Source organism: Polypterus senegalus, chromosome 2, assembly GCF_016835505.1.
Source record: "Polypterus senegalus isolate Bchr_013 chromosome 2, ASM1683550v1, whole genome shotgun sequence".
In the NCBI taxonomy this organism is placed as follows: domain Eukaryota; kingdom Metazoa; phylum Chordata; class Cladistia; order Polypteriformes; family Polypteridae; genus Polypterus; species Polypterus senegalus.
Window position 1 is genome coordinate 140,920,907 of NC_053155.1, and position 27,263 is coordinate 140,948,169.

A 27,263-nucleotide genomic window follows, 5' to 3' on the forward strand; every position below is an offset into this window, starting at 1 on the left:
TGTTTTGCATATTTGTGATGTTTTCTGGAATTAAATCATAGATAAGGTTTCCTTGTGTTATAGTTGTAAAATCTGTAAATTTTTGGCTATATATTCATTATACTTTACTCAAGACAATAACAACAGGTGAACTCAAATAAAGGTCACTTGCATGGTCAGTTAACATCAAAGGCAATCTGTTTTTCTGACTTGTACTAGTAAAGCATTAGTTTACAACTTGGGAAAGGAAGATATGCCATGAAGCTGTATCTGATTATTTTACAACCCGCTAACAGAAGGGTATGCCATGGGACTAGAAATGGCCAAACCAGTTTACAGCTTGATACGGAAGATTGTTAAAACATTAGAAACTTTACTGCTTGAAAAAACTGACATACTCAAAAAGATTAGAGAGTTTGAGAAAATTCATCCATCATATTGACAGCCAGCGAATCTGAATATGTAACAATCACATGCTGCAAAACCCCTGTGTAGAATTTTATAATAAATATGCCTTGCCTGATGAATGACAGAAGAAGAGGACAGAACAATTAAGAAGAGGGCAAGAGCAACATCAGAAGAGGGCATCAGCAACATGCAACTATTTCCATTTGATCGTCAGCAAAGCATCTAATGAACAACTTCGAGTGCTAGATTACAAGCCGCCTATGACATTTATCCTTGACATCTTTACTTTCGTAAGCTTTTTCTAAAGACTATATACATATCCAGACTTTTCTATCAATCTTATTTTCTATTATTATTTGTTCTATTTGGCATTACTATTTATGTAATAAATACTACACTGCTTAACATTCTATACTTTGTCTTCATGTCTAGAGTGATTGAAGTAAAAGATATTTTTAAGAGCACCTGGGGCAGTTGGAAATTTGGAAAAAGCTCCATGCAGCAAGGTTTATTAAGGGCTGAGGGTGAGAGCTCCACCCAATAGTAGGGAACAGTACATAAAGTAAGGCATTCTTGGTTGATAAATGGCCTATAGCCAAGGATGTTGAGCCTTTGTATGTTTGAATATATTCCTAGAGACTAAAGCAATATTTATATCCGAGATATATTTAAAACATTGTATGATGTTTGTGCTGACAATAAGCAAGTCTCTTGAAGTGCCAGAAGAGTGACATGCTGTGTTATTCCTAAGGCACGTGTGTAGTTTAAAAGTGCTATATATTAACTAGCCGTGTATGTGTCATTCATGGGACATAACTGTGGTTAGGGTCTGTGTGGATTCAAGTCTCCTGAAGTGCTAAGAGAGTGACAAGCTGTGTTATTTATAAGGCACTTGTGTGAATTAAAGTGCTAGAGATAAACCATCTGTGTGTGTGTCATTCACAGGGCACTGTTGAGTTTCTGTGTGTATACGTATATCTATGTAAGTGTGTATTAATCTTAAGGTGTGACAGTAACCCAACCTGGCAGCGACCCTGATGAGTACACTTAGCCCTAGATAAAGGATGAATAGAGGGAAACATCATGATAACACACCTTGTGATGGCTCCTCCATGAAGGGCATGTCCTTCTAAGTAACGCTGCACAGCAGAGAAGTGCACCTGCACCAACTCTCCTTTTCAGCTAAACCTGCCTGCAAGTTCACTCCAGTCATATGGGGAGTTTTGCTTTGACTTCCCGCACATCATATGAGCTATTTTACCTGTCAGTTTTCTTGGGCCTAAAGATCGTGTCTTGTCCTACATTGTTCCCTCTTAACATGCAATTTCATGACATAACAGAGTATGTAAAACTGTTAGCATGAATTGTCGTTGATATCTTTTTATAGCCTTCATCTACGTTGAAGGTATCTATTAATTTCATTTTTAGATCCTCAGTCATTTGCTTAGAAAATTCCATGGTTGTGGAGTGTTGCACAATGTTTGAAGAGGCGCTGGTATTGTGATACGCTGAACCACCTGGATTGGAAACCAAGTGCAGTGGGTGACACTGTGAGGTTTTTAAAAGTGGCTGGAAATGTGAAAATAATATGTTATTTAGCCAGCGTATTCAAAATTTGCATGTAACTATAAACTTTTCCTAATGGTAGATGCATGACATAATTCAGATCTTGGTTTAAAAACACGGAAGCAATCTTATAAATAGTGATGCACTTGCAATTCACATGTGGAGACAGTTTCAGTGACTGAGAAGTAATGAGAGTTGGGCTGGGCGATAAAATGATAAAGATAATCATGGCGAAATAACTTTTCCTCTATAGAAACAAAGATATGGTCGATAGAAAGTCGACCACTATTTAAACAGCAAGTTGGTCTTTTGTTAATTTTGCTCTGTATCTTTTCTGTTTACAATTTCTTATTGGCACAGCTGTGAGTCTTTTGTAATGCAGGAAAAGAACATTATTGTATTTTATTCATGGAGCATTATTATTTAATATATGCCTATAGTTTATTTTTAAGCCATTTCTCATGTACATCTACAGCTGTATGTTAATAAAAGTGTCTGTGTGACATTTGAGACATGTGACTTTCTCAACACTCAGAATTGTCTTTTTGTTATTACTTTATGAGAAGAAAAAATATCGAGATATATATCGTATATTGCCATTCAGTTAAAAAATATCAAGATATGAATTTTGGTCCATATCACCCTGCCCTAAAAGTCGATATAACTCATTCCATCCACATTTTGACAGACAACACGAAAAGCCAATGATAATGAGAATAGCGCTACATTCATCGAATCATGTGGTTGGAATGATTTTACAGCCACATCACATTAGGTTGACACACATAGCATGGAGCTGGCAGCAACACATATGCTGATGTTACAGTTACAGCAGCTACGCAAGTCAGGAGTGGGAGAGAGATACAAAAGAAAATGACAACAGAGAACATTAACGAAACTTGAAGAAAAAAAAAAAAAAGTCAGCATTACCAAAGAACATGCCCCAATGGACACAGCCCACAGATCAAAAGACTAGGATACTGTTGAAAAGAAGGGTCAGTGGAATTCATTAGTGTAGATATACTTTTGCTATTTATAGTCCGAAAAGAAACGTAGTAATATGCATTGCAAATTGTGTTGAAAGCATGTTCCCACAAAGACAGATAATACCACTAATCTTTTGTACCATCCTTTAGAGCAGGCACAATGCAATACTTTACAGTCCCAGACGTAAGCAAGTGCGGTACTAATCCAGATTTCTTGTGCCTTTCTTTTTTTTTTTGCCATGGAGCATACTGACCAGAAACGACAGAATATGTCGATTTTGTATATGTTCTCCTTCGTTTACATTTGAAAACTGCTTGAATTTGTACTGAGCATATATGTTTTTTGTCTATTAATTTGTGGGGTTGTTTCTCAAACATTTAAAACATAAATCTATACAAAGGAAAGGATACAGTATAGAGGTAGTTTTTTGAGATTGTATTTTGTAATAATACCTACTTTATTCACTTGGTACTGACCAAAGAATTTACTTTGTTTTCTTCTGTAAAACCTGAAAGCTTTAAGATTTTAGTTTTGGATTTTAACATTTTAGAATTAAAATTTATTTTATTTGGAGTTGCCAAACAAACTTAGTGTGTTCTTCTATAAAACCTAAAAGCTTTTGACTGGTCAGAATTGAGGCTTTTTTATTTTGTATTACCTATTTTATTAATTTGGAATTGACCAAAGAATTTAGTTGTGAATTTTGTTTGTGTTCTCCTGGCACACATGAAGCTTTTGACTGGTCAGAATTAATTCTCCACAGCCCTGTTGGGATCTGGGGTGGCCACCAGAAGGTGCTGCAGGGGTTCCTGGGCCCATCTGGGCCGTAGCTCAGCCACACCCGGAGGTGCAATTGGAGGCAGGTGGTCAAGCACCCGAAATACTTCCAGGTGAACTATAAAAGGGGCCAGCAGCCACCACTCTGAGAGCCTGTCGGGAGGAGGAGGAGGACAATGCTTGCCGGGAGGAGTGGTGGTGCAAAGACAAACAGTGTGGCGTTTTGATGCTTTTGGGACTGTGCTGTGCCTGTGGGACAAAGGGAAGACGTACCCCACAGGTTAAGAAAAATAAAAGTTCACATGTTTTTATACATGCCTCCGGTGTCAGTCTGTGTCGGGTCGCTGCCTATATAGCGCCTATTCTATTTATTTTAAATACAGTTGTATAATGTTGTACAATACATTTGTCATTTCTGACAGAAAATAATATTTAAACCAAAATGAACCTTATATTTTCACATCTCACTTAGGAGTAAAAAGGAACCTTTAAGCTTGACAAACAGTGATTTGATTTATATTGTGATATACAGTATTTTTCGCTCCATAAGACACACCTGACCATAAGACACACCTAGGTTTAGAGGAGGAAAACAAGAAAAAAAATATTCTGAACCAAATGGTGTACTAATATATTTAATAAAATATAGAAGAATAATATTTCAACCATGTAAAGTCAACAACGGTATTAAGAACCATCATCACTATCATTAAGAAATTCCTCATTGCTAGTGTCAGAATTTATGAAGCTCAGTTGCTCTAAATAACTGATATCATTTTCTTGACTATCTTCATATATGACAATATCTTCAGTTCCATCTAAGGCACTGTTAATGGCAGCTTCCACCTGCAGCTATAGACTCTTCAGTACACGAGTGACTCTACATGTTAGTGTTTAGATCTGGATGGTGCACGTGCCCAAAACATTAACATGTTACTTACATAAAAGCCAGATCGAATGTTATTTACCGTGATTTTTTTACTTACTTCCTACAGCATATAGTCACAAGTAGACTTCAGAGCTTCCTGTATTTAATCAACATGGGGATGCTCAAAAATTACACTTGTAATGCAACAAAAAGTGCACGTTGACACTTCAGTTTGTAAGCAATGGTACAAGAATGAAGTCAGACTTCTTTTTGGGCACATACACTATCCAGATCTAAACACTAGCGTGGAGAGTCGCTAGCGTACTGAAGAGTCTACAGCTGCAGGTGGAAGCTGCCGTCGCTGTACTTTGTATATAAGAGCCAGATCTAATGTTATTTACCTTGATTTATTTACTTATTTTTCTATAGCGTAAAAGTCACAAGTAGACTGCAGAACTTCTTGTGTATATATACAAAGTACAGCGACGGCAGAAGTGCGACATGCATTCTTTCTCCGATATAGAACCCTCGTCATCATCATTATGTGTTCACCTCTGTTATAGGGCGTCGTTATGTGAAAACAACAGTGTCAAATCGGGGGAAGCGTGAACGCGACTGAGAGAAAAAAACTGAATAAAACAAATAGAATAGAATAGAAGTGCACAAAAAACTGAATAAAACAAATAGAATAGAATAGAAGTGCACTTGTTTTATTTGTACCTTTTTGTGAAAGTGTTTATTTGATATTTTGACTTCAGGCTTCTCATCGCACATTATACACTTAATATCTACATTTTGTCAATTATTACTTAAACATGACAAATGTTTCTATTTTAACTATGTGCTTACATAGATTGTTGTAGACACGGAACTCACATGAAATGCATGTGTTCCAAATAACGATATAGTATTTATAAAAGGTGTCATTTTGCTTGACACACGGGTAAACCGACTTGAGCTGAGAAAACTATGCAGCAGTGGGAGGATGTGATAGTAGGCTGCTTGCTTCTTATCGACACATTTACAAGACAAAAGACGCTGACTGAGAGGTGCAAAGGGATTTAAGGTGGGACAGATTTACAAGTTTTTTCGTAGGCTTTGGTAATTCTAGTGTTAAGCTTCCCCGCGGGCCTACTACTTCCTCTTCTGACATTTCCACCCACTGTTGGGGAAAAAAAGTGCATCTTATGGAACAAAAAATACAGTATATCAATATCGACTGAAATGAAAAACATTATCCTGATCATTTTTTTCATATTGCCCAGCCCTAAGTGAGAGTTTAGCAACTTCAATGGTGTTTTAGTGATTTGGAGAAGGGTTATTATAGGATTCCACATCAAAAGTTCTACAGGGGAATAAAGGGAGGAAAGGCATACCAGAGAAGTACGAGAAGACAGTCCAGGAAATGTATGAGAGAGTGGGGACCCAAGAAGCAGTGTCTGGTTAACAAGGATTTTCTTAAGCTCTCTTCCATCTGGTTATGGACATTTTGACTCATGCAATAAAAAATCAAGTTAACTGGTGCATGCTTTTTGCTGATGACATTCTGTTATGTAGCGTGAGAAAGGAGGAAATGGAAAGGAAGTTAGAAGATAAGGCAAGGTGTGTTGGAAAAGAGCAGATGGAAGATACAATAGGAAGAAGACAGCATTCAATAAAATTGTGTATATATATATATATATATATATATATATATATATATATATATATATATATATATATATATATATAATTCACTAAGGCAAGACAACCATGGAAAGCACGCCGGAAGGGGCGTGGATTCACTGAGCTGCCGACAAGTAAGGAACCTATGGCGCACGCAGGAAGGAGCCATGCCCACCAAATCCTGGCACCTCCGAGCCACGTTGACTGTTCATAGAGGCATGTTTCTCGCAGAGATGAACCGCCATATGCAGCGTGTAAAACTGTTTGCGAGGGGTATCCCATGGGATCCTTAAAACAATCCTTTCCAACTGAGGTCACAGGTGTATCTGGACTGTGTAAAGACGACAACAACTCAAGCGACGAGTTGGAGGTGGGCACATGAGCGGGCAGTGCATACTGAAAGAGAAATCAGCAGATTAGCATGACGGAGGGAGCTGAGTGGACGTCCTTCTCCTCTCCTACCGTTCCACACTCCGCGCCTGAGCGCAGTGCACTCGCATCCCTCCGTCTGGCAGGAGAAGGCGCGATGGGGGTCCGCCAGTTTTCAGTCACGGATGATTGTGTGTTGGGTCGTTCCGTGCATTGTTACAATGTTGCTTTTCTTGCTGATTTATTACATTACCGATTTTTCAAATGTTAATTTTCTCCCTGTGCTTAAAAAATCATTAAAAAATCAGACTGATTATGCAGCGTATGGTATGCCGCGGGTTGGCTAGTTTAATTTAAAATTTGACATATGCTATTTTTGGGTATATCTTATTGAAATTCAATTTTATATTTCTATTAATTTTTTATTGAAAAAACAATTATTGCATTATTTATTTTTCATTGCTATAATTACTTTTTAATTATTTATAACTTATACCACTAAGCCCCACTCCAACTAGCCCAAGTCTACAACCTCTAATGATTTGTCTTTAGGGGAAACACTGAAATACTGTTCTAGTTAGACTGTGAAATAAATGAAAAAAATGTTATGCTACAGGTTATTTATTTAATATACTAGTTAATTTATCTTTATTATTAGACAATAGTTGCTCAATACTTACACAACAAAAGATGACCAAAAGCTAAGTAAAAGGAAGTGAAACAAAAAAGTAAGAAACTAACTCATTCACTTCAAATAAATATGGTCACAAAGAGTGCAACATGCAGCATGATGATTATCACATGCAAGTAATATCTCACTGTACTCTGTACATATTGCAGTAATGACCCTATAAACCTATATGTCTATAAATGGTAAGCTCCTAACTTAACAAGCTGAAATTTCAGAGACCAGGCTTAAAACTAGTATAATCTTACATATTTTTACTTTTTTTTTTAGTAATAAGACAAACATATGTAGAAACTTAAGTGAACATTTAAGAACAAACAATTTCCTCTTGCCTCAACAATAGCTAGAATATATACTGATACATACACAGTATCCCCGTGTCCCAGCCTTCCACCTTCTCCACAGCCCCAGGAGAAAACCTCTCCTGCAGATGACAAAGCTAGATAATGCTGACCATCAGGATGAGCTGCAATTTTAACAATCTTTCTGGATGCAAGTCCCTGGACCAAAGTTGGAGCCTTCAATAAAATAACACATAAAATCAATAAAAAGTATATAAAACAACTTTAGTAATAAACTTTTTTCTAAATGTAATTATTATAGTTAACTATTTAGTATGCTGCCTATTGGACAGTATGAAACTTTGACATTAATTTTCCTGAAGTTACAGCCTGAAAATAAAATGCATTTAACCCGTAACTGTAAAGAGAAAAAAAATTAACTTATTTTAAATAAAAGAAAGAAAGAAATACCTTGGGAAAGAATGTCCACAGTTAAACTTAATCAAAATTTTTCAGAAATAATTCAGGGAATTTCATAACAAAAGAAGTAAATATAGTTTAACATTTTTATTTACATTCCGGCAATGTGGGGACAAGCAATGCACAACTTAAGCAAAACATTTACAAAAAAAATTAAAAGACTAGGTGTACCTACCTACTTTTCCTTTTAATTGTGAAAAATATTCTTTGATCTTAGTTATATACAGTGATCCCTCGCTATATCACGCTTCGACTTTCGCGGCTTCACTCTATCGCGATTGTTTCTCATACACGCTTACGTCACTACGCATGCGCTTTCTGAGAACTTTTATCTAACCCCACATGGCTCCTAAACGTGCTACTTTTTCTAAGCCTTCTGACAATAAAACTAAGCACCGGAGGAAGATGCTTACTATCCAGGAGAATGTGAAACTCTTGGATATGATCAAAGATGGCAATACCCTACAAAAGCCTCCTCACGCATATGAAAAGACAGCGCCAGCAACTGCCTATCAAGATGTTCTTCAGCCGTGCACTCAGACACCCACTGCCTACTCCTAGTACTCCTTAAGCGGAAGAAGACAACGACGCACCTGCTGAAGATAGTGCACCACCTGAAGACTCTCCTACTGAGGTCATGCCTTCATAGATTAGTGGTTGTGTGTAAGAACTGTGGGTAATTAAAATCTACTATGTAAAAGCGGTCGGGATTGTCCTTCCGACCCGTGAGTGCAAAGCCTAGTGGTATTCCGCTTATTACAAACTTACTACTTGCGGCTTGCGGTACGAAGCGACGCGATGTGAGAAGAGTTCTGGTGCTCCCATCGTTCCCTTGCTTTTGTGCACGATGCACTGGAAAAATAGACAAAATTATGTCTCTGGAAATAATGTTGATGGAGTACAAATGCCTCACCGCGAAGTAAATATCAGGGGAGATGGTGCTTGCTTATTCTCATCTATAGCTTATTAAGTGTATGAAACTCCGTCTTTAGCGGTACAGATTCGGGCTGACATTGTACGACTGTGGACAGGCACTCGAGAGAATAAAAAAAACTTAGGTTTTCGGGAGATGTTATGAATGGGCACTTTGATGTTCTCATTCCCTACACTTACATGCCTGATGTACACATGGAGCGCACACAAATTGAGGATAAAAGTCGGTTGCCTTAAAAGGCGGGTGAGTCTAGTAATAATATGATATTTGTAACGTCGAATGTGTCTTATTTTCTCATATTTTGTCTAATATATTGGGTAATACGAGTGTAATGGTGACTAAAGGGTGTTATTTCATGTCTAGAGGGCTCTAATAATGTTAAAAAAAAACGTATTTTAGAGGGTTGTAAACAGGTTTTCTATACAGTCAACCCTCGTTTATCGCGGTTAATCCGTTCCAGACTCTGCCGCGATAAATGAATTTCCGCGAAATAGAAACCATATGTTTGTATGGTTATTTTTATATATTTTAAGCACTTATAAACTCTCCCACACTGTTAACATTATTAGAGTCCTCTAGACATGAAATAACACCCTTTAGTCAAACGTTTAAACTGTGCTTCATTACAAGACAGAGATGGCAGTTCTTTCTCACAATTAAAAGAATGCAAACATATCTTATCTTCAAAGGAGCACCGTGAAGAGCAGATAATGTCAGAGAGAGCACTCGCTAAGAAAAGCAAACAATCAAAAAATCAATACGTACTTTTAAGTATACAGAAGCACCGCGATAAAGCGGCATTTTGTAGAGGAGCGTCCTATCTTCTAGGCAAACAGCCACTGTGTAAACAGCCCCCTCTGCTCACACCCCATCCGTCAGGCAGAGAGAGAGACAGAGAGAAGCAAACAAAACAAGCGCCACGCGGGAAGCATATCTTTTAGCATTGAGGAGTTTTAGTAAATATGTAATACATGCTCTGATTGGGTAGCTTCTAAGCCATCCGCCAATAGCGTCCCTTGTATGAAATCAACTGGGCAATCAAACTGAGGAAGCATGTAACCTAAATTAAAAGACCCATTGTACACAGAAAGCGGCGAACCAGCAAAAAATCCGTGATATATATTTAAATGTGCTTACATTTAAAATCCGCAATAGAGTGAAGCCGCGAAAGTCGAAGCGCGTTATATCGGGGGATTACTGTACTCCTAACTGCGAAAATATTCGATTTATAAGTAAAGAATCCTACTTTGCGAAAATTCATTTATCACGGTAGAGTCTGGAACAGATTAACCGTGATAAAAGAGGGTTCACTGTAATATAAAATTTTTTGAATGGTGATTCAAATGCAACTTCCACTGGCAACTCAGACTGGAACACATCAATACAAGCAACTCTGATCCTAGTATTCATATTCACATTAACGTGTGGAACGTATTGAGTATTTTGGTAAGTAACTTGAAACTGATAACAGACAAGAAAAATCAAAAAACAAGACATCACTGGGAGATGTCTTAGAAATGACTCTGAACAAGAGTCTGAAAAATAAAAAGAATAAAAATAAAAACCAACTACACTAAGCAGAGTTTCAATAAAATAATCCTTTTAGTTTTCTTACTATTTTAGTCATTCTAGTGTGAATTTGAAATAGGATTTGTTGTTTATCATAATATTTTTTTTGAGCTTCGTTAAAAATCGAAAAATTTCTCCCTGAAGACACAAAGTATTATTTGTCTGCCTATTCATAAAGAGGAAGGTTGGTTTTCAAAAGTGCACACTTTTGGAATACTGTTTGAATAACAAATTAAATATTTCTGTGGCACGAAAATTCATGGCATTGCCTGCTATTTGTTATGTTCAACCAGAGCAACCACCCTATAAATATTAAGTGCAATGAGTAAAACAGGGGAAAAAAAACTTTAAAGAGAAGATGTTAGTGTATCTAAAGACTAAGAGGGTTTAATAGTTACTGAAACATAATTAACGAAGTGCTGCCAGTTGGAGTAGAATTTGTCTTTATTTTATACAGCTAAGAAACACAATAGCACTGCTATACTTGTTAAGACCCTTTTGGTAGTCAGTTAAACATTTAATGCATCAAGAAAAGGGTCTGAAATTATTTTTACCTCCCGATTTTTAACCTCTCACCACAATGTCTGCTGCCATATTGCATCACTTTCATTTTATTTTTATTATAAGCGATTTTAAAATTACATTTCATCACATTTAATGTCAAGCACAATTACTTTTCAGTGCTTAACTGCATAAACAGTGGCACTACTCATCCATGCACTCATATTTTACACTTGTAGCTGTGCTTTAGAGCGTGTATACAGGACTCATTTTGCAGCCCAAAAAAAAGCATGCCTCATGGAAAACCATGTTGACATGCTAGTTTCTCATGCAAAAAATGAGAAAGTTAGAAGGACATTGTAGTTTAATACATACACAAAAATTAAATCTGCACTGTTTGCATTTATGCAAATTCTTAAATTGCGTTAGCAGCATGTTTGTGAACAACTGTTTACAAAAGACCATATTAATGTTCTTTTTACTAGAATGTTAATTTATTATTTGTTTTAACATTTTTAGTACTTTTATGTATACCGTTTACAAAAGATTGCAATACTTATTCAATCAATATTTAATGACATTTGTAGCATTTTAATGTACTACCTCAGTAACAGTATTTGTTTTCATCAATGTAAAACAACTATTGACCAGATTTAAACTTAACTTTTTATTGTTTACAGAACTTTATCCTTACCTTTTACAAAAGATTGTACAACTAATAGTAGTGATCAACAAAACCTGATCTGGGCTTAACGCTGCATGGCTAAAAAAACTATTTAACCCTTTGCATTCATCCCTCAAGATTTTAACACTACAGAATTTCACCAGACCTTCAAATTCCACCTTCCCTTTTTGTTTATTTCTTTAAATTAATTTCTTGTTCTGCTATGTTATGTCATATTGCACAGTCTATAAAGTATAAAAAATGCTAGTGCTTATATAAATTTGCCATTAAGTAAGCCTTGTATAAATAATAACTGGGGCAACCAAGCATAGCACACCACCTGAAAAACGCTATCTCCAGTGTAAAGAATGATGAATCGTAGTACCACCATTATGTTAGTAAATATAATAATCAGCAAACCCTAGATCATATACTTGAGGAAACCAACTGCACACTGCAAGATAGCTGCAACAAGAACTATTGATTTACCTTTCATTACATTTACAACTTCCAAACAAGGAACAAAAAGTTAAAAAATAAATAAATACATACATCTGTCAATCACCTAGCATGAGCCATTAACAAAATCCTACTCAAGTCTCATAAAACTATCAGAAGCCTGACATAGTTTTTCAAATGAATACTAGAAGCAGGAAAATTTGCTTTTAACATTATGTTGAAAACTATGACAGCACAGTTACTAAATCAAGACTGAATATCAAATACATATTACCTATACAACAGAACAGTATGATACCATTTTAAAGATGAAAAGCAAATCAAACTATTTAAAAATTAGTTGTTCTGTGTGTTTAAGTCAGCTTAAAAGTCCCATAAACAAATGCTTAGCTTGTGTTTCTCCACAAAAGACAGAAACTGTGGTGTACACCAAGAGAAATGCTAAACAACATAAATTAAAGGGAACAGTGACATTGGACAATCCTATGCATCAAGGTATGCTTTGCAAAGCCAGCTCCAAAATGATGGCCATTTAAATAAATATTACCATTATTTGACACATTTCTTTTATTTACAAATGTAGACCATTCCGGTTATGAAAGTATGACTGCATCACTGTTACAGGTAGCAGCTGCATTATGAGTAGCTACAGCTTACTTGGGTGAAGTCATTAAAACATACTTGAAGTCAGGGATGAAATAGAAGAGCTGAGAGAAGTTAGTTGAATAAAAAGTCTTTATGATTTAATTAAAAAGGTAATAATCTGTTTTTCTGCATGATTCTATTCACTTTCTACCAAAAGGCATTCAGTATTTGGGTCAACATAGAACAAACTAAACAGCAATACTTGAAAAATCATTCCCTTAATACTTACCAAGGAATCACTTTTGTAGCACTGAGTATATACTCCACCATTCCTTGACAAGATCAGAAAATTTTTCTCTGAGCATACAAGCTGGGTGATGCCAAGATTTGCAAGTGCTTTACATTGAACTGGACCACTCACATTGGCATGAGGTTTCCATCCAAGTCTTCCCCAGCCAATGACCTTTTGCAAAGATCCCTACAATGCAAAAATATACATTTTGTAGAATCAGAAAAAACAGACTATTAAAATAAGAACACTGCTTAATACCAAGACAACATACCTATACATTGGGGTCGGTAAAAGAAGGTTTACAGTTGAAGTATGCAAGGCCGGCAATTTGAGCACTTACACGATTATACCTAAGTGCACTGTTCCTTTTTTTTTGACTTAAAGTTACTGAGTTAATAAAGCTATTGTAATAATCATAACCTGAATGTCTTTTTCCATACGAATAAATGTAACCCTAATTTTGGCCACACATATTATATACAAACCGGATTCCAAAAAAGTTGGGACACTATACAAATCGTGAATAAAAACTGAATGCAATGATGTGGAGGTGCCAACTTCTAATATTTTATTCAGAATAGAACATAAATCACGGAACAAAAGTTTAAACTGAGAAAATGTATCATTTTAAGGGAAAAATTTGTTGATTCAGAATTTCATGGTGTCAACAAATCCCAAAAAAGTTGGGACAAGGCCATTTTCACCACTGTGTGGCATCTCCCCTTCTTCTTACAACACTTAACAGATGTCTGGGGACCGAGGAGACCAGTTTCTCAAGTTTAGAAATAGGAATGCTCTCCCATTCTTGTCTAATACAGGCCTCTAACTGTTCAATCGTCTTGGGCCTTCTTTGTCGCACCTTCCTCTTTATGATGCACCAAATGTTCTCTATAGGTGAAAGATCTGGACTGTAGACTCACCATTTCAGTACCCAGATCCTTCTCCTACGCAGCCATGATGTTGTGACTGATGCAGAATGTGGTCTGGCATTATCTTGTTGAAAAATGCAGGGTCTTCCTTGAAAGAGATGACGTCTGGATGGGAGCATATGTTGTTCTAGAACCTGAATATATTTTTCTGCATTGATGGTGCCTTTCCAGACATGCAAGCTGCCCATGCCACACGCACTCATGCAACCCCATACCATCAGAGATGCAGGCTTCTGAACTGAGCGTTGATAATAAATTGGGTTGTCCTTGTCCTCTTTGGTCCGGATGACATGACGTCCCAGATTTCCAAAAAGAACTTCAAATCGTGACTCGTCTGACCACAGAACAGTCTTCCATTTTGCCACACTCCATTTTAAATGATCCCTGGCCCAGTGACAACGCCTGAGCTTGTGGATCTTGCTTAGAAATGGCTTCTTCTTTGCACTGTAGAGTTTCAGCTGGCAACGGCGGATGGCACGGTGGATTGTGTTCACTGAGCCCATTCTGTGATTTCCTTTACAGTAGCATTCCTGTTTGTGGTGTAGTGTCGTTTAAGGGCCCGGAGATCACGGGCATCCTGTATGGTTTTACGGCCTTGACCCTTACGCACAGAGATTGTTCCAGATTCTCTGAATCTTCGGATGATGTTATGCACAGTTGATGATGATAGATGCAAAGTCTTTGCAATTTTTCGCTGGGTAACACCTTTCTGATATTGCGCCACTATCTTTCTGCACTACATTGTGGGAATTGGTGATTCTCTACCCATCTTGGCATCTTGGCTCTGAGAAGCTCTTTTTATACCCAATCATGTTGCCAGTTGACCTAATTAGTGTTTATTGGTCTTCCAGCTCTTCGTTATGCTCAAATTTACTTTTTCCAGCCTCTTAATGCTACTTGTCCCAACTTTTTTGGGATTTGTTGACACCGTGAAATTTTGAATCAACATATTTTTCCTTTAAAATGATACATTTACTCAGATTAAACGTTTGATCTGTCATCTACGTTCTATTACAAATAAAATATTGACATTTGCCATCTCCACATCATTGCATTCAGTTTTTATTCACAATTTGGTTTAGTGTCCTAATTTTTTTGGAATCCGGTTTATATACTAGACATTAAGCCCGTTAAAATAACGGGCACTAGAACAGTAGTGCATAAACAGTCTATATTAAATGGCAAGGGACCTTGTATGTGGCTGTAATATGTGTCACTGTATTGTGTGCCTTTAATTTTCTCTCTCAGTAATACTGGTTTGTATTTCCGTGAAATGCCTGTAATTTTGTCTGACAGTAATACAGTGGAACCTCGGTTCACGACCATAATCCGTTCCAGACCGTATGAACTGTATGTAAATATATATTTTTTTAAGTTTTTAAGCACAGATATAGTTAACTATACCATAGAAACCACAGCATAATAGTAAACTAAATGTAAAAACATTGACTAACACTAAGAAAACCTTGAACAACAGAGAAAACTAACGCTACAAGAATTTGCGCTATAGCCTTATGACCCGCTCGCTAAAAACTCTTTTTTTAATGAGTTTTAACACTAGAATTACCAGAGCCTACGAAAAAACTCGTAATTCCGCCCCACCTTAAACTGCTTCTTAAATCCCTTCACACCTCTCCGCCAGCGTCCTTTATCCTCTAAATGTGCTGATAAAGAGAAGCTAGGAGCAGCCGGCTATTCCATCCCCCCACCAATTTAGAACGTGCACGAACTTCTCTCAGCTCATGCCTTGATTGAGTATCTGGGAGTGAAGTGGAGTTTTAGAGTGGAAATAATAGATCGTTGTTTGGAACGCACGCATTTCATGTCTGTTCAGTTTCTACAGTAATCTGTGTCAACACATTGTTAAAACAGAAACTTTTTTTATATTCTAGTAGTAGATGACAAAATGTAGGCATAAACTATATAATGTATGAAGCCTGAAGTCCTAATAGCAAAGAAACATTTTCACAAGAATAACACAATTGCGCTTTTATTCAAAAATATAACTAGAAACTATAAATAGAAACAAAAAGCCACCTTAACATGCGACATGGACACCAGTTTACTGAAACTGCCTCCGTGGTTCAATAGACTCCGTCCCCGCTTGGGAATCAAGGGGTCACGAGTTCGATCCTGCGCCCCTCCGTTTTGAGAAGTAAACTGCTCTTATTCTTACTGTTTTAGAATAAAAGCATACATTTGATTTCAGTCTATAACAGCCGGTGCAATTTATGATCCTTGTAAAGGTTAGCTTTTTTTTTTATTCACTTTTCATTCTCTCAGTCGCGTTCAGAATCAATCCATACAACCCCATCTGACACGGCTGTTTTCACTAAAGACGCGCTATAGCTCTGCAGTGTACCACGATGCATACTAACGCCAAACACATTCAAGTGCACTTTTTCCATCGCCTTTTCCTGTAAGAAGCAATGTACACACTTCTCTCTATGCTGTGGTTTCTATTACACACCTGAAAGAAAGAGACAATACTTGTGAAAATATAATCGCACTAATGCAATATTATTTGAAAACGAACAGCGTCAGATCGGGTGTGAATTTATGCAGGAACTGGAAATTCTCTGATGCGGGACCTTCCACCAGAGAAGAAAGTACAGTGTCAGGTGCTCATTCAGTGTAATAGAAACCATAGCACAGAGTGGTGTGTACAGGGCAACAAGTACACGTGTCGTAAATGTAAGAAGGACGGTCCTTGGGTGTGTGGGAACTGTTAATATTTGAATGTGATGATTTTATATAGCACGGAATGAAAATCTGCACTTCTTAGCATTGCACCATGCAAGCTGTCGTATCAATCGCCTACTGTAACTTGCTTTCTTTTTCTTCGGTTATACAGATAGTTTTGAATAAAAGTGCACTTGTTTTGTTTTGAAATGAAGTGTCTGCGTGCACTTTTCGTGGCATTACACGTGTATTTTTTGAGCATGCCCGTTTGAGCAGTATAAAAAGTATTGAAAAGTATAACAAAACAACGGGCAGATGGGGAGTGTCTGATGATTGCATATAGCGCCGAAGTTACTGCTCTTTACTATTCTCTCCTCTGCGTGCCCGGAGTACAAAAGAAACAGAATACAGACGCGCTATAGCTCTGCGTTGTACCACGATGCATACTAACGACCCCCCCCCCGGTTCTGACACACAGACGCTGGTGAAGCTGCCTTCTTCGTATCTCACCGTCACTTGATTTTCTTTTTATTCAGTTTTATTGAGTGTTCCTGCCAGTCCCCGCATGTTGCTGTATGCTGGATATGTTCACAAGTATTGTCTCTTTCTTTCAGGTGTGTAATAGAAACCACAGCATAGAGAGAAGTGTGTACATTACTTCTTACAGGAAAAGGCGATGGAAAAAGTGCACTTGAATGTGTTTGCCGTTAGTATGCATCGTGGTACACTGCAGAGCTATAGCGTCTTTAGTGAAAACAGCCGTGTCAGATGGGGTTGTATGGATTGATTCTGAACGCGACTGAGAGAATGAAAAGTGAATAAAAAAAAGCTAACCTTTACAAGGATCATAAATTGCACCGGCTGTTATAGACTGAAATCAAATGTATGCTTTTATTCTAAAACAGTAAGAATAAGAGCAGTTTACTTCTCAAAACGGAGGGGCGCAGGATCGAACTCGTGACCCCTTGATTCCCAAGCGGGGACGGAGTCTATTGAACCACGGAGTCTGTTTCAGTAAACTGGTGTCAATGTCGCATGTTAAGGCGGCTTTTTGTTTCTATTTATAGTTTCTAGTTATATTTTTGAATAAAAGCGCAATTGTGTTATTCTTGTGAAAATGTTTCTTTGCTATTAGGACTTCAGGCTTCATACATTATATAGTTTATGCCTACATTTTGTCATCTACTACTAGAATATAAAAAAAAGTTTCTGTTTTAACAATGTGTTGACACAGATTACTGTAGAAACTGAACAGACATGAAATGCGTGTGTTCCAAACAACGATCTATTATTTCCACTCTAAAACTCCACTTCACTCCCAGATACTCAATCAAGGCATGAGCTGAGAGAAGTTCGTGCACGTTCTAAATTGGTGGGGGGATGGAATAGCCGGCTGCTCCTAGCTTCTCTTTATCAGCACATTTAGAAGACAAAGGACGCTGGCGGAGAGGTGTGAAGGGATTTAAGAAGCAGTTTAAGGTGGGACGGAATTATGAGTTTTTTCGTAGGCTCTGGTAATTCTAGTGTTAAGCGCAGGGGAAAAAAATTAACATTTGAAAAACCTGTAATTTAATAAACAACCAAGAAAAGTAACATTGCAACAATGCACGCACGCGCGCCTGTGTGTGTATCTCTCTGCACAGGGAATGCACAGGAAGAGACTGAACACGTGCTGTGTGGCCTCGCGCATGCGCACTTCACCAGAAGAGACACACACACGGACACTGGACGCACACAAGGGTTTTATTAAAGAGGATGATATATATCCTGCAGAGGATAACCAATTACTCTACCCTTAGTTTAGTATTTACCAGATGCAGCAGACCAGGTACAGAGCTGTCCTAGCGCCTGTCCTAATCGCACCTCTGCTATTAAATATGGTAAATCTCCAGCGACCCCGGTCTCAATATCATATGTACAGTCGATTCCATTTAATTGGGACACATTAGGACTAGGACATTTTGGCCCAATTAAGCGGCTGCCTCAATTAAGCAAATTCCACATAAAATTAAACAATAATTTTCTTTCAATATTTTAATAAATTATTGAACAGAAATCTAAATTACAAGAATATAAACTGTGAAGAAAAAATAATAAATTCGATTTAATTACTTCAACTATTGCATCCTCACAGTCTTTATTTTCATCTTAACATTGTAATTTGTCATCTATTGTAGAAAATTCTTCGTTATTTATAATAGGAACTTGTACAGTAATATGTAATCATTTTCCACAATGCTCAAAATTTCAGGATTCTCCAAAGGTTTTAAGCCGCAAACAGCAAAGCTGTTCTGTATGGTGCTGGTTTTTATAGTTCGCCAACTGTCATTCCTCACGCAGTTGATTTTCTTATTGTAAGAGACGCACTATGGTAGATTTTGGTACACCAGTTATCTCAGCGAGCCTACGATGTCTCGTATTAAATGGCTGTCTTTTAATTTTGGAATCTTGGCAAGGGATACATTTTTTTTTAAATAAAATTGACAAAAAACAAGTTTACTCATACGTTATACACGCAAGGTGGTGTAGGGATAACTGAATATGGTATGGTAGTGGTGACAGTAGAGTATTAAGCGGACGCATGCTATGCCACTCTAAGATTGTACTAGCCAAACTTACTCGTGCTTCTTCGATGGGTGGCGATAGATGACTGACTGGCAGCACGCGTGGGGGATGGTTACTTTCTAGTGTCACTTTATGGGTAAGTCCTTGGGGACATGAAGTCCCTATAAATCCAAACTGAAGTGCAGCTATATGTTGTCATACTAACCCACACATTCAGTCTTGAATACCATACATCACTGAAGTGGCTGATGTCAGAAATTACATGAGAAATGCATGAACCCAGCAAAGCAGAAAATAAATGGTTAAACACTGTCATGTACAACTGCAACTTGTGGAGTAATGTAGTCAAAAACAGATAATTAATGAAGTTCAGTCTTGCCTCATTTCCCACAATACACGTACATCCACTTCATAGTGATTTTTTCCCATTAAATCATGAATATTATGAATAAACTGAGATTTTAATTTCATTTAATTCAATAAAGCGTTTCGTTTTCAGTCAGTTACAAGATTTGTTAGAATTAATAGTATGACTTTGATTGTCATTGTTTACTAGGATATCATAAGTTACTCAATAGGTTTTAAAGCAGGCTGCAGCCAGCCTATTTATTAAAAAATTGATGAAGAAAAAAAAAAAAAACATTGCCTGCTTATCAATGCATAAAGACAATGATGTCAATATGGGAGGGGGGAAAAAAAGTTTTTTCATTTGGAACAGCAGATAAAAATTGTGGATATGTGTTGTATATATTCGTTTGAGTAACTTAATTCCAGAACAAACCAGAACTACAGTATATTTAGAAATACTTTTTTTAATACACACTATGTAATCTGCATTTCCATATTATTTACAGCAAATAAATATATAATCCACATGTTAAATTCAAGAACACACAGTAAATGATTAATCTTTTGCACATATATAGTGATTTAGATTATTTTATGTCATTTCAGAAGGAGACTGAATCATCTGTCCTGTAATATAGGTTTCCAAACCATGTTTTAAAACATTGTTAAACAATCCTATGAAAACTGTGCCTAAATATATTTACCAGACAAAGCCTCCAAATCAGTCTTTTGGGACTGAAAACTGGAAATTACTGCAATGTTTCACATATAAATACCTTTTGTGATGTGGGAGAACTGCACTGAGGTGGTGTACATGGAGCCGCTAAGCGATCCAAATGGGCCATCACGACCACAGCTGTCTGTCGAAGATCAATGGCTAAATCGTTGTCCTGAGGTAATGTCAAGTATCGAAGAAAACTCTCATTAGGGCTTAAGGGTGAAGACAGAATCTGAAACTTAAAAAATAAAAGGCAGTGACTTCTTTAATTTAAATGAAATGGTCATGTAAAGCATAAAACCTTATCGTTAACATGTTTTTTTGTCTTTACCCTATGTTAAAATAGAAATATTTGCTGAAGGCAGGTTTTCATTTTCTTTGACAATCTGGCCAAATGTCAACACATCCAGATTGGATAGCCAAAGTGGCTTGCTTAATTTTTTCAGATGTCAAGGCTTACAGTTTTATAGGACTCTAAATACGGGTCTCACCGAACTTTAGGAGGACATACTATGCACAATCAGCAATGTACTCTTCCATATAAACAAAGTTAAATGATTTCTGGAAACATTTCCCTATGACATAATGCCTTCAACATCCAAATTTGACTTCATAATATTGTTGCAATTTATGTCAATTGAATATAAGCTTTGATGAAGATTTAAGTTTCTATCAAAGATCATGTTAAGAATGTAATTATTTACCACATGTAGTAACTTGTACAGAGGCATATTCTGGTATGAAAAAATTGGATCTTTTTAGATAGTCTTTTTCAGTAAAACATTTCCAATGGAACCCTTCAAAAATTGATAAACAATAAAATATAACCCTTTAAACAGTAAAAAGATGATGAGGAACGGTATGAAATCTCAACTTTTTACAAATAAAACAGATGGACATTAAAGTACAGAAATAAGCTTTATTTGATATGACAAAAGTAGATGTCCACCTACATTGGGGTGTGTTTGGGCTCGTGAACGTGGCTGAGATAATAAAACTGACCAAAAAAAAAACCAAAGCTAACCTTTACAAGTATCATAAATTACACCGGCTGTTACAGACTGAAATCAAATGTATGTTTTTATTCTAAAATAGTTAAGACTAAGAGCAGTTTACTTCTCAAAACGGAAGTATTTGTGTGATACTTTAGGCTTCATACATTATATAGTTTACGCCTACATTTTGTCATCTACTAGTAGAATATAAAAAATGTTTCTGTTTTAACAATGTGTTTACACAGATTATTGTAGAAACGGAACAGACATGAAATGCGTGTGTTCCAAACAACAATCTATTATTTCCACTCTAAAACTCCACTTCATTCCCAGAAAACAATCAAGGCATGAGATGGGAGAAGTTCGTGCACGTTCTAAGTCGGTGGAGGGATGGAATACCCGGCTGCTTGCAGCCTGATTTTTATCAGCACATTTAGATGACAAAAGACGCTGGTGGAGAGCTGTGAACAGTTTTAAGAAGCGATTTAAGGTGGGACGGATTTACGAGTTTTTTCGTAAGCTCTGGTAATTCTAGTGTTAAGTTTCTTGGCAATCTGTGATCATTTATGGCTTCTCTAGTTTTTTGCCATTTTATTCATCTGATCCAACTCTCACCTTTGTAGTTGTTTCACAACCATCTTTTGCTTTGAACAAAGAGCCTAGATATTTGTAGTTTGCTTATTTTATCAATACAGTCGTTCATCGACTTAAAGCTCCATTTGGGATCTGTCATTTCATCGTATGTTGGCTACAAAGTGTACAGGTCACTGCAATTGAGGTTTGGTGTGGGTCACCGGTACACATAAATTAACTGCCTCTTCAGAGTAGCACAGACCAATCTTCGAGTCTCTGCAGCTAAACACTGGGTCCGTTAAAGCAAGGTTATGTGGGCCAAATATGTAAGAATTAGCCATGTAGAACAGCAGCAATCAAAACAAACCAAAAAGAACTCTGAAAAGAGTCCGAAATTTTTGAGAACTGGTGAAATAATATAATAAGAAAAGATTTATTATCATTTACAACGTGTTTCTGTCTTCTTGAAAGAAAAAAGGAAATCATCTACAGAGATCAGGAACAAAAAAAGACGTGGCAGCTATGTAAAGTGCAACTTCAAAAAAAAATGCTGCGTAGCCTGGCCAATCTGTGTTTTGCAGACTGGTATACTAAGAGCACATATCGTCCCCCATTAATTTCTACTTTTTGACATTTTTTGGTTACAGTATAACTAATGGAAGGAAAACGGCCAAGTGATTCATTCTGTGGCTGACCCAGCCCCACATGAACATGATAAACAAAACGTGCATAGCCTTTGTAGCCTCTAGCAGCTGGCTTTGGTAATTACTAGAACATAATTACCCCATTGTTTTCCTATGGACCTTGGCATGAAGTGCAATAAGCCGAAACTCAGTAAACTATAAATCGGTGCAGGAATGCATATTTCTTCTGTCTAATACTATTATTCTTTCAACTCCCTCTTTTCTTTTTGCCATAACTTCTATCTCTCTGCTATTTACTCTTAATCCTTTGCATTCCAGAATTCTTTAATAATTTCAAATTATTTCATGTCATTCATTCTGTGAATTTGCTACTTTGATTAAAGCATGATTAAATAGCAGTTCCCATAACTCTCAATTTCTGATATTTTCGCTCAGTGTGTCTGTCCATCACTAATACAGGACAGCATGAGATTAGCACTGACCCTGACCCTATCATTTCAAAACTTTCAGTTTTTCCACTACTATGCATGCTCTAATGTAAATTTGTCAATCTCTGTAATTTCTCTCAAACAATGATCCACTATCCTTTCTAATATATTTAAATAGTGTTTTATTAATGCAATTCCTCTGCAGTAACCACAACACAGGAGATTACCTTCAAGATCAATCCAATGCTATATAGAAATAAATATTTTTCCTGTACCAAATTTGCTGTTAATTTTTTAATAAATTCTAGAACAAAATTAAGTAAGACTTTACATAAATACAAACCTGCATTTCTTCTTCAGTGCAAGGAATATCTTTACTGCAGTGTATATTATGAAACCTCTGCAGGAGAGGTAGAAGAGGGGCACTGGTGCCTTGTGCTGATCTCTCATTATCAGTTTCTCGAGTACCATTATCCCATAACTGGAGCAACAACAAGACAGCAGACAGCAGCTGGCTGCAAAAGGTAAAACCAACAAATTTGAACATGGATATATAGTGCGATGAAAAAGTATTTACTCCCTCCTGGTTTTCTCTACTTTTGCTTATTCATAATTGTTTCTGATCTCCAAACATTTTTAGTCTAATACAAAAGAGAACCTGAGTAAAAACAAAACAGTTGATAATGATCTTTTGATCTACTGAAGGAAAAATGTTCACCAACACCTATATCAGCCATGTGAAAAAGTAACTGCCCTTAAACTTAATTGGTTGTGCCACTTTTAGTAATAACAACTGCAATCAAACACTTCCTGTAATAAGAGACAAGTCTTTGGCATCAGTAAGGGGAAACTTTGGGCCACTCTTCTCTAGAGAAATGTTTTAATTCAGCCACACTGGAGAATGTTTGACTGAACTGCCCATTTAAGGTCCCACCACAAAAACTCAATGGTGTTCAAGTCAGGAATTTATGCTTTCCTCAATGATGGGAAGTCATTCAGGCCAGGAGCATAATGTTTCTTATTGTGGAAACCTGACACCAGATTTAATGGGATCCCTGCCTTTCAAAAACTTCAACTTTTGACTTATCTGTCCACAGAGAATCATTCCAAAGGTTTTTATGGTAATGAAGGTATATTTTTGGCTAATGTTAGATAAGTCTTTATGTTCCTCTTGTTCAGTAGAGGTTTCTGCATTGTGATTCTTCTGTGGATACCATTTTTGCCAGTGTCTTTCTAATGGTGCAATCATTAACATTGACAGTAACTAAGCTGAGAGAGGTCTGCAGTTCCTTAGATGTTCATTTGTGACTTCCAGCTGTGCGATCTTGAAGTAATTTTGCTATGCTGGCCACTTCTAGAAAGATTTACCATTGCTCATAGTTTTGACCATTTGGATACGACGGTTCTTGCAGTAATTTGCTGGAGTCCCAATGTTTTAGAGATTGCTTTGGAATCCTTTCCTGGCTAACATACTGTATTTCAGCAACTTTCTCAGGTCTTCTGGAATTTCCTTTCATCAAGGTGAAGTGTGCTGCTTGTTGAGACTTCCTCACTGCTGGAAGGGATCTATTTAAGTGATGTTGAAATTCAATAAGGCTAGCAGCAATACAGCTTAGGTCTCTAGTCTAATTTAGCCCGTCATCACTTAAATCTAAGTAGGGAGTTACTTTTTCACATGGATGATATAGGTGCTGGTAAAACACAAAAAAAAAAATATCATTTAAAAACTGTGTATTGTGTATACACTGTCTTTTGTATACTAAATTTATTTGGAGATCAGAAGCAATTAAGTGTTATGCATAAGCAAATAGAGGAAATCAGGAAAGAGACCTTTTTTTTTTTTTTTTTACAGCCCTACTTGTTTTGTATTTCCAGAAAGGCTCATTCAAAACAGATACAGAAAACGATGTTTTGTCTATCTATTTTGTTGAATTCAGACAAATCTTTTTTAAAACTATTAAAATATAAGGAGTACTAAATAAAATCCAACAGTGACATAACCATTAAGAACAAGAATAGTATTTAATAATTAGGACTATTCAAAGCAAAACAGAAGCAACAATAAATCATCAGAGAATGAATTTAATCTTCAAAAATTATGGTTCTGAAAGTTAATGATCAGTTAATGAAACACTTTCTTCTTAGCTAATCTGGTTTACCTGGGTTCTGAAATTAAGAATTCAAATAAAATAGTTCCAAATTGTAAAATAATTTAATAATTATTCATTACATTTATATAGCGCTTTCTCTGTACTCAAAGCGCTATCCACACAGGGAGGAACCAGGAAGCAAACCCACAATCTTCCACAGTCTCCTTACTGCAAAGCAGAGTAACACTTTCATTTTTACTTCTTTTGTAAGTAACTTTGGATAAAAGCATCTGCCAAGCAAATACATGTAAAATTTAAATGTACATTAAAAGTAAGGTAGCATGCCAAATTTTATTTGATGCAACAGTATAACCTCAATGAGAAAGAGCAAAACAATTATTTCTAACCTTAATGTCCCTCTTTGGACAGCCAGCTCAAGAAGAATTGCAAGGGCTAGATGCTGGTCCTGAAGTGGAATGTTTCCTGGCCCTTTACTGCTTGGACCACCATGAATATCACTGCTTAAAATAAAGGAGGAAAATATTTTATATCATACTGTTTAACAAAAATAAACCTGTGACACTAATTATTCAGTTTAAAAACAGAAGAGAATATGCAACAAATAAGCAAGCAAGTTATTTAGTAAAACACCTAAACTTATGTAACAGACCATACTTAGATTGATAATATCCCATGGTATAAAGCAGGCTTTACAAATTCAGCATACAAGTTCCAAGGCAAACTGATAAGATGACTGCATTTACTCTGTTTAGTGTCAGAAGGATCACTTTTTTAAATAAAATATAGTAATGAATATTTGAGATTATTTACATTAGTACCCCCCCTCATCAGACATTAGCTATTTTTAGAAAGATTAACTCAAACTGAGGGGACTCAAATGAGATCAGTAATGATACTCCTCTATTTATTAAGACGACCAAAAAACTAAAACCATACTAAAGGTGGGATTCATAGAAGTTCACATCTAGTTTCAGGTCATGAGACTTGTACCCTCAGGTCTACATCAGCATAAAGCATGTGTTATAGCAAACACTCAGTCTTAAATTTACCCTGTCACAACTGATCGCAAGAACTTTGTTGCTCTCTCCACTACTTCCAGCCATACAGATGACACCGTCCCTTCATCAAATAACGATGCCTCTGGGAGAGCACGTAGGGCATCGAGCGACTCTTGCAGTAATTCACTACAGAGATCTGCATCCTCACCTAAAGAAATGCAAAAATGTACTGATTACAAGTAATAAAAGAGTATTTATTGCACAGTTTTAAATATTTTACTGTACACCCTAGCTGCTTATAAATGCATTTTTTTTAATGTTTCAAAGTACTGAAAGCAATTAAAGGATAAGTTTAATATAATCTGAAGTATTTTTTTTTCTTCACAATCATTGTATATATTAATTTGCCACATAAAATTGAGCTTTTAAGTGAGGCATATTTCATATAATTGTCTGTTCTGGCAGCTCACAATAGGGCTGAAAGGTACCATATTCCTTGGTTAATTAAAAAGTTTTAAAATTTAGCAAATATATCCACTTTGAAGCAGTTGCTATCTTACATAGTCTACAAAGTGAGATCCAAACCAAGTGACAGCTTTGTTTTTTCCCCCGATTAATCGCTATTTTTCATTTAAATGAGCTGATATTGATTCATAAAGTCTCAAAATCGATCTCATGAATCTCTATCCTGCTCAATTAATAATATATGTAGATTTTTACTTCTCTTTGTTTTTGAGTCCAACCCAATAGATGTCGCTAATGTGCCTGTTAAAGCTTTCTGCGGAAAAAACACTTTGCTAACTCATCAGCGCCTTTGACACTTAAATCAGATGTGTGGAATTCAGAATTTAAGTCTCAACAAATTCGAGAAATCATTTATCCTGATATCACCAATAAAAGTAAATCTCAGGCAACATCCAAACCAGTAGAGCCTAAACAATTTACACAGGAGACAGCAGAGAGCTCCAAGCTTCCATTCTATAGAAATGAGATCATACCCTGTTGTTGAAAACAAGGGCTTTTGACAAATACAGGTTTTTGAACTATGGTATGCTATACCAAAAAGAAAGACAATGACTGAAGTTATTGTACCTAGGCTTTAGGAAGATCTTAAAAAAAAGCATTGCTACATCTCTCAGGTCAGTGGAGAGAGTAGCCCTAACTTGCAACAGCTGAAAATGCAGGGCAGCAGATTCATAA

General features: G+C 36.5%; 1 protein-coding gene across 5 annotated transcripts in view; it reads right to left on the reverse strand.

The window, feature by feature from the left end:
* herc2 (HECT and RLD domain containing E3 ubiquitin protein ligase 2) overlaps nt 1–27,263 on the reverse strand; it is a 390,659-nt gene that overhangs the window by 256,051 nt on the left and 107,345 nt on the right. For 3 of the 5 annotated variants that reach the window (XM_039744703.1, XM_039744704.1, XM_039744705.1), the window contains 6 exons: nt 26,115–26,271; nt 25,452–25,565; nt 23,298–23,469; nt 20,373–20,552; nt 13,070–13,258; nt 7,674–7,825 (listed from right to left, as the gene is read on the reverse strand). In XM_039744703.1, the coding sequence (XP_039600637.1) occupies nt 7,674–7,825; nt 13,070–13,258; nt 20,373–20,552; nt 23,298–23,469; nt 25,452–25,565; nt 26,115–26,271 (964 nt within the window). The remainder of the gene's footprint in view (nt 1–7,673; nt 7,826–13,069; nt 13,259–20,372; nt 20,553–23,297; nt 23,470–25,451; nt 25,566–26,114; nt 26,272–27,263) is intronic. The other 2 variants (XM_039744707.1, XM_039744706.1) reach the window with 1 other exon arrangement.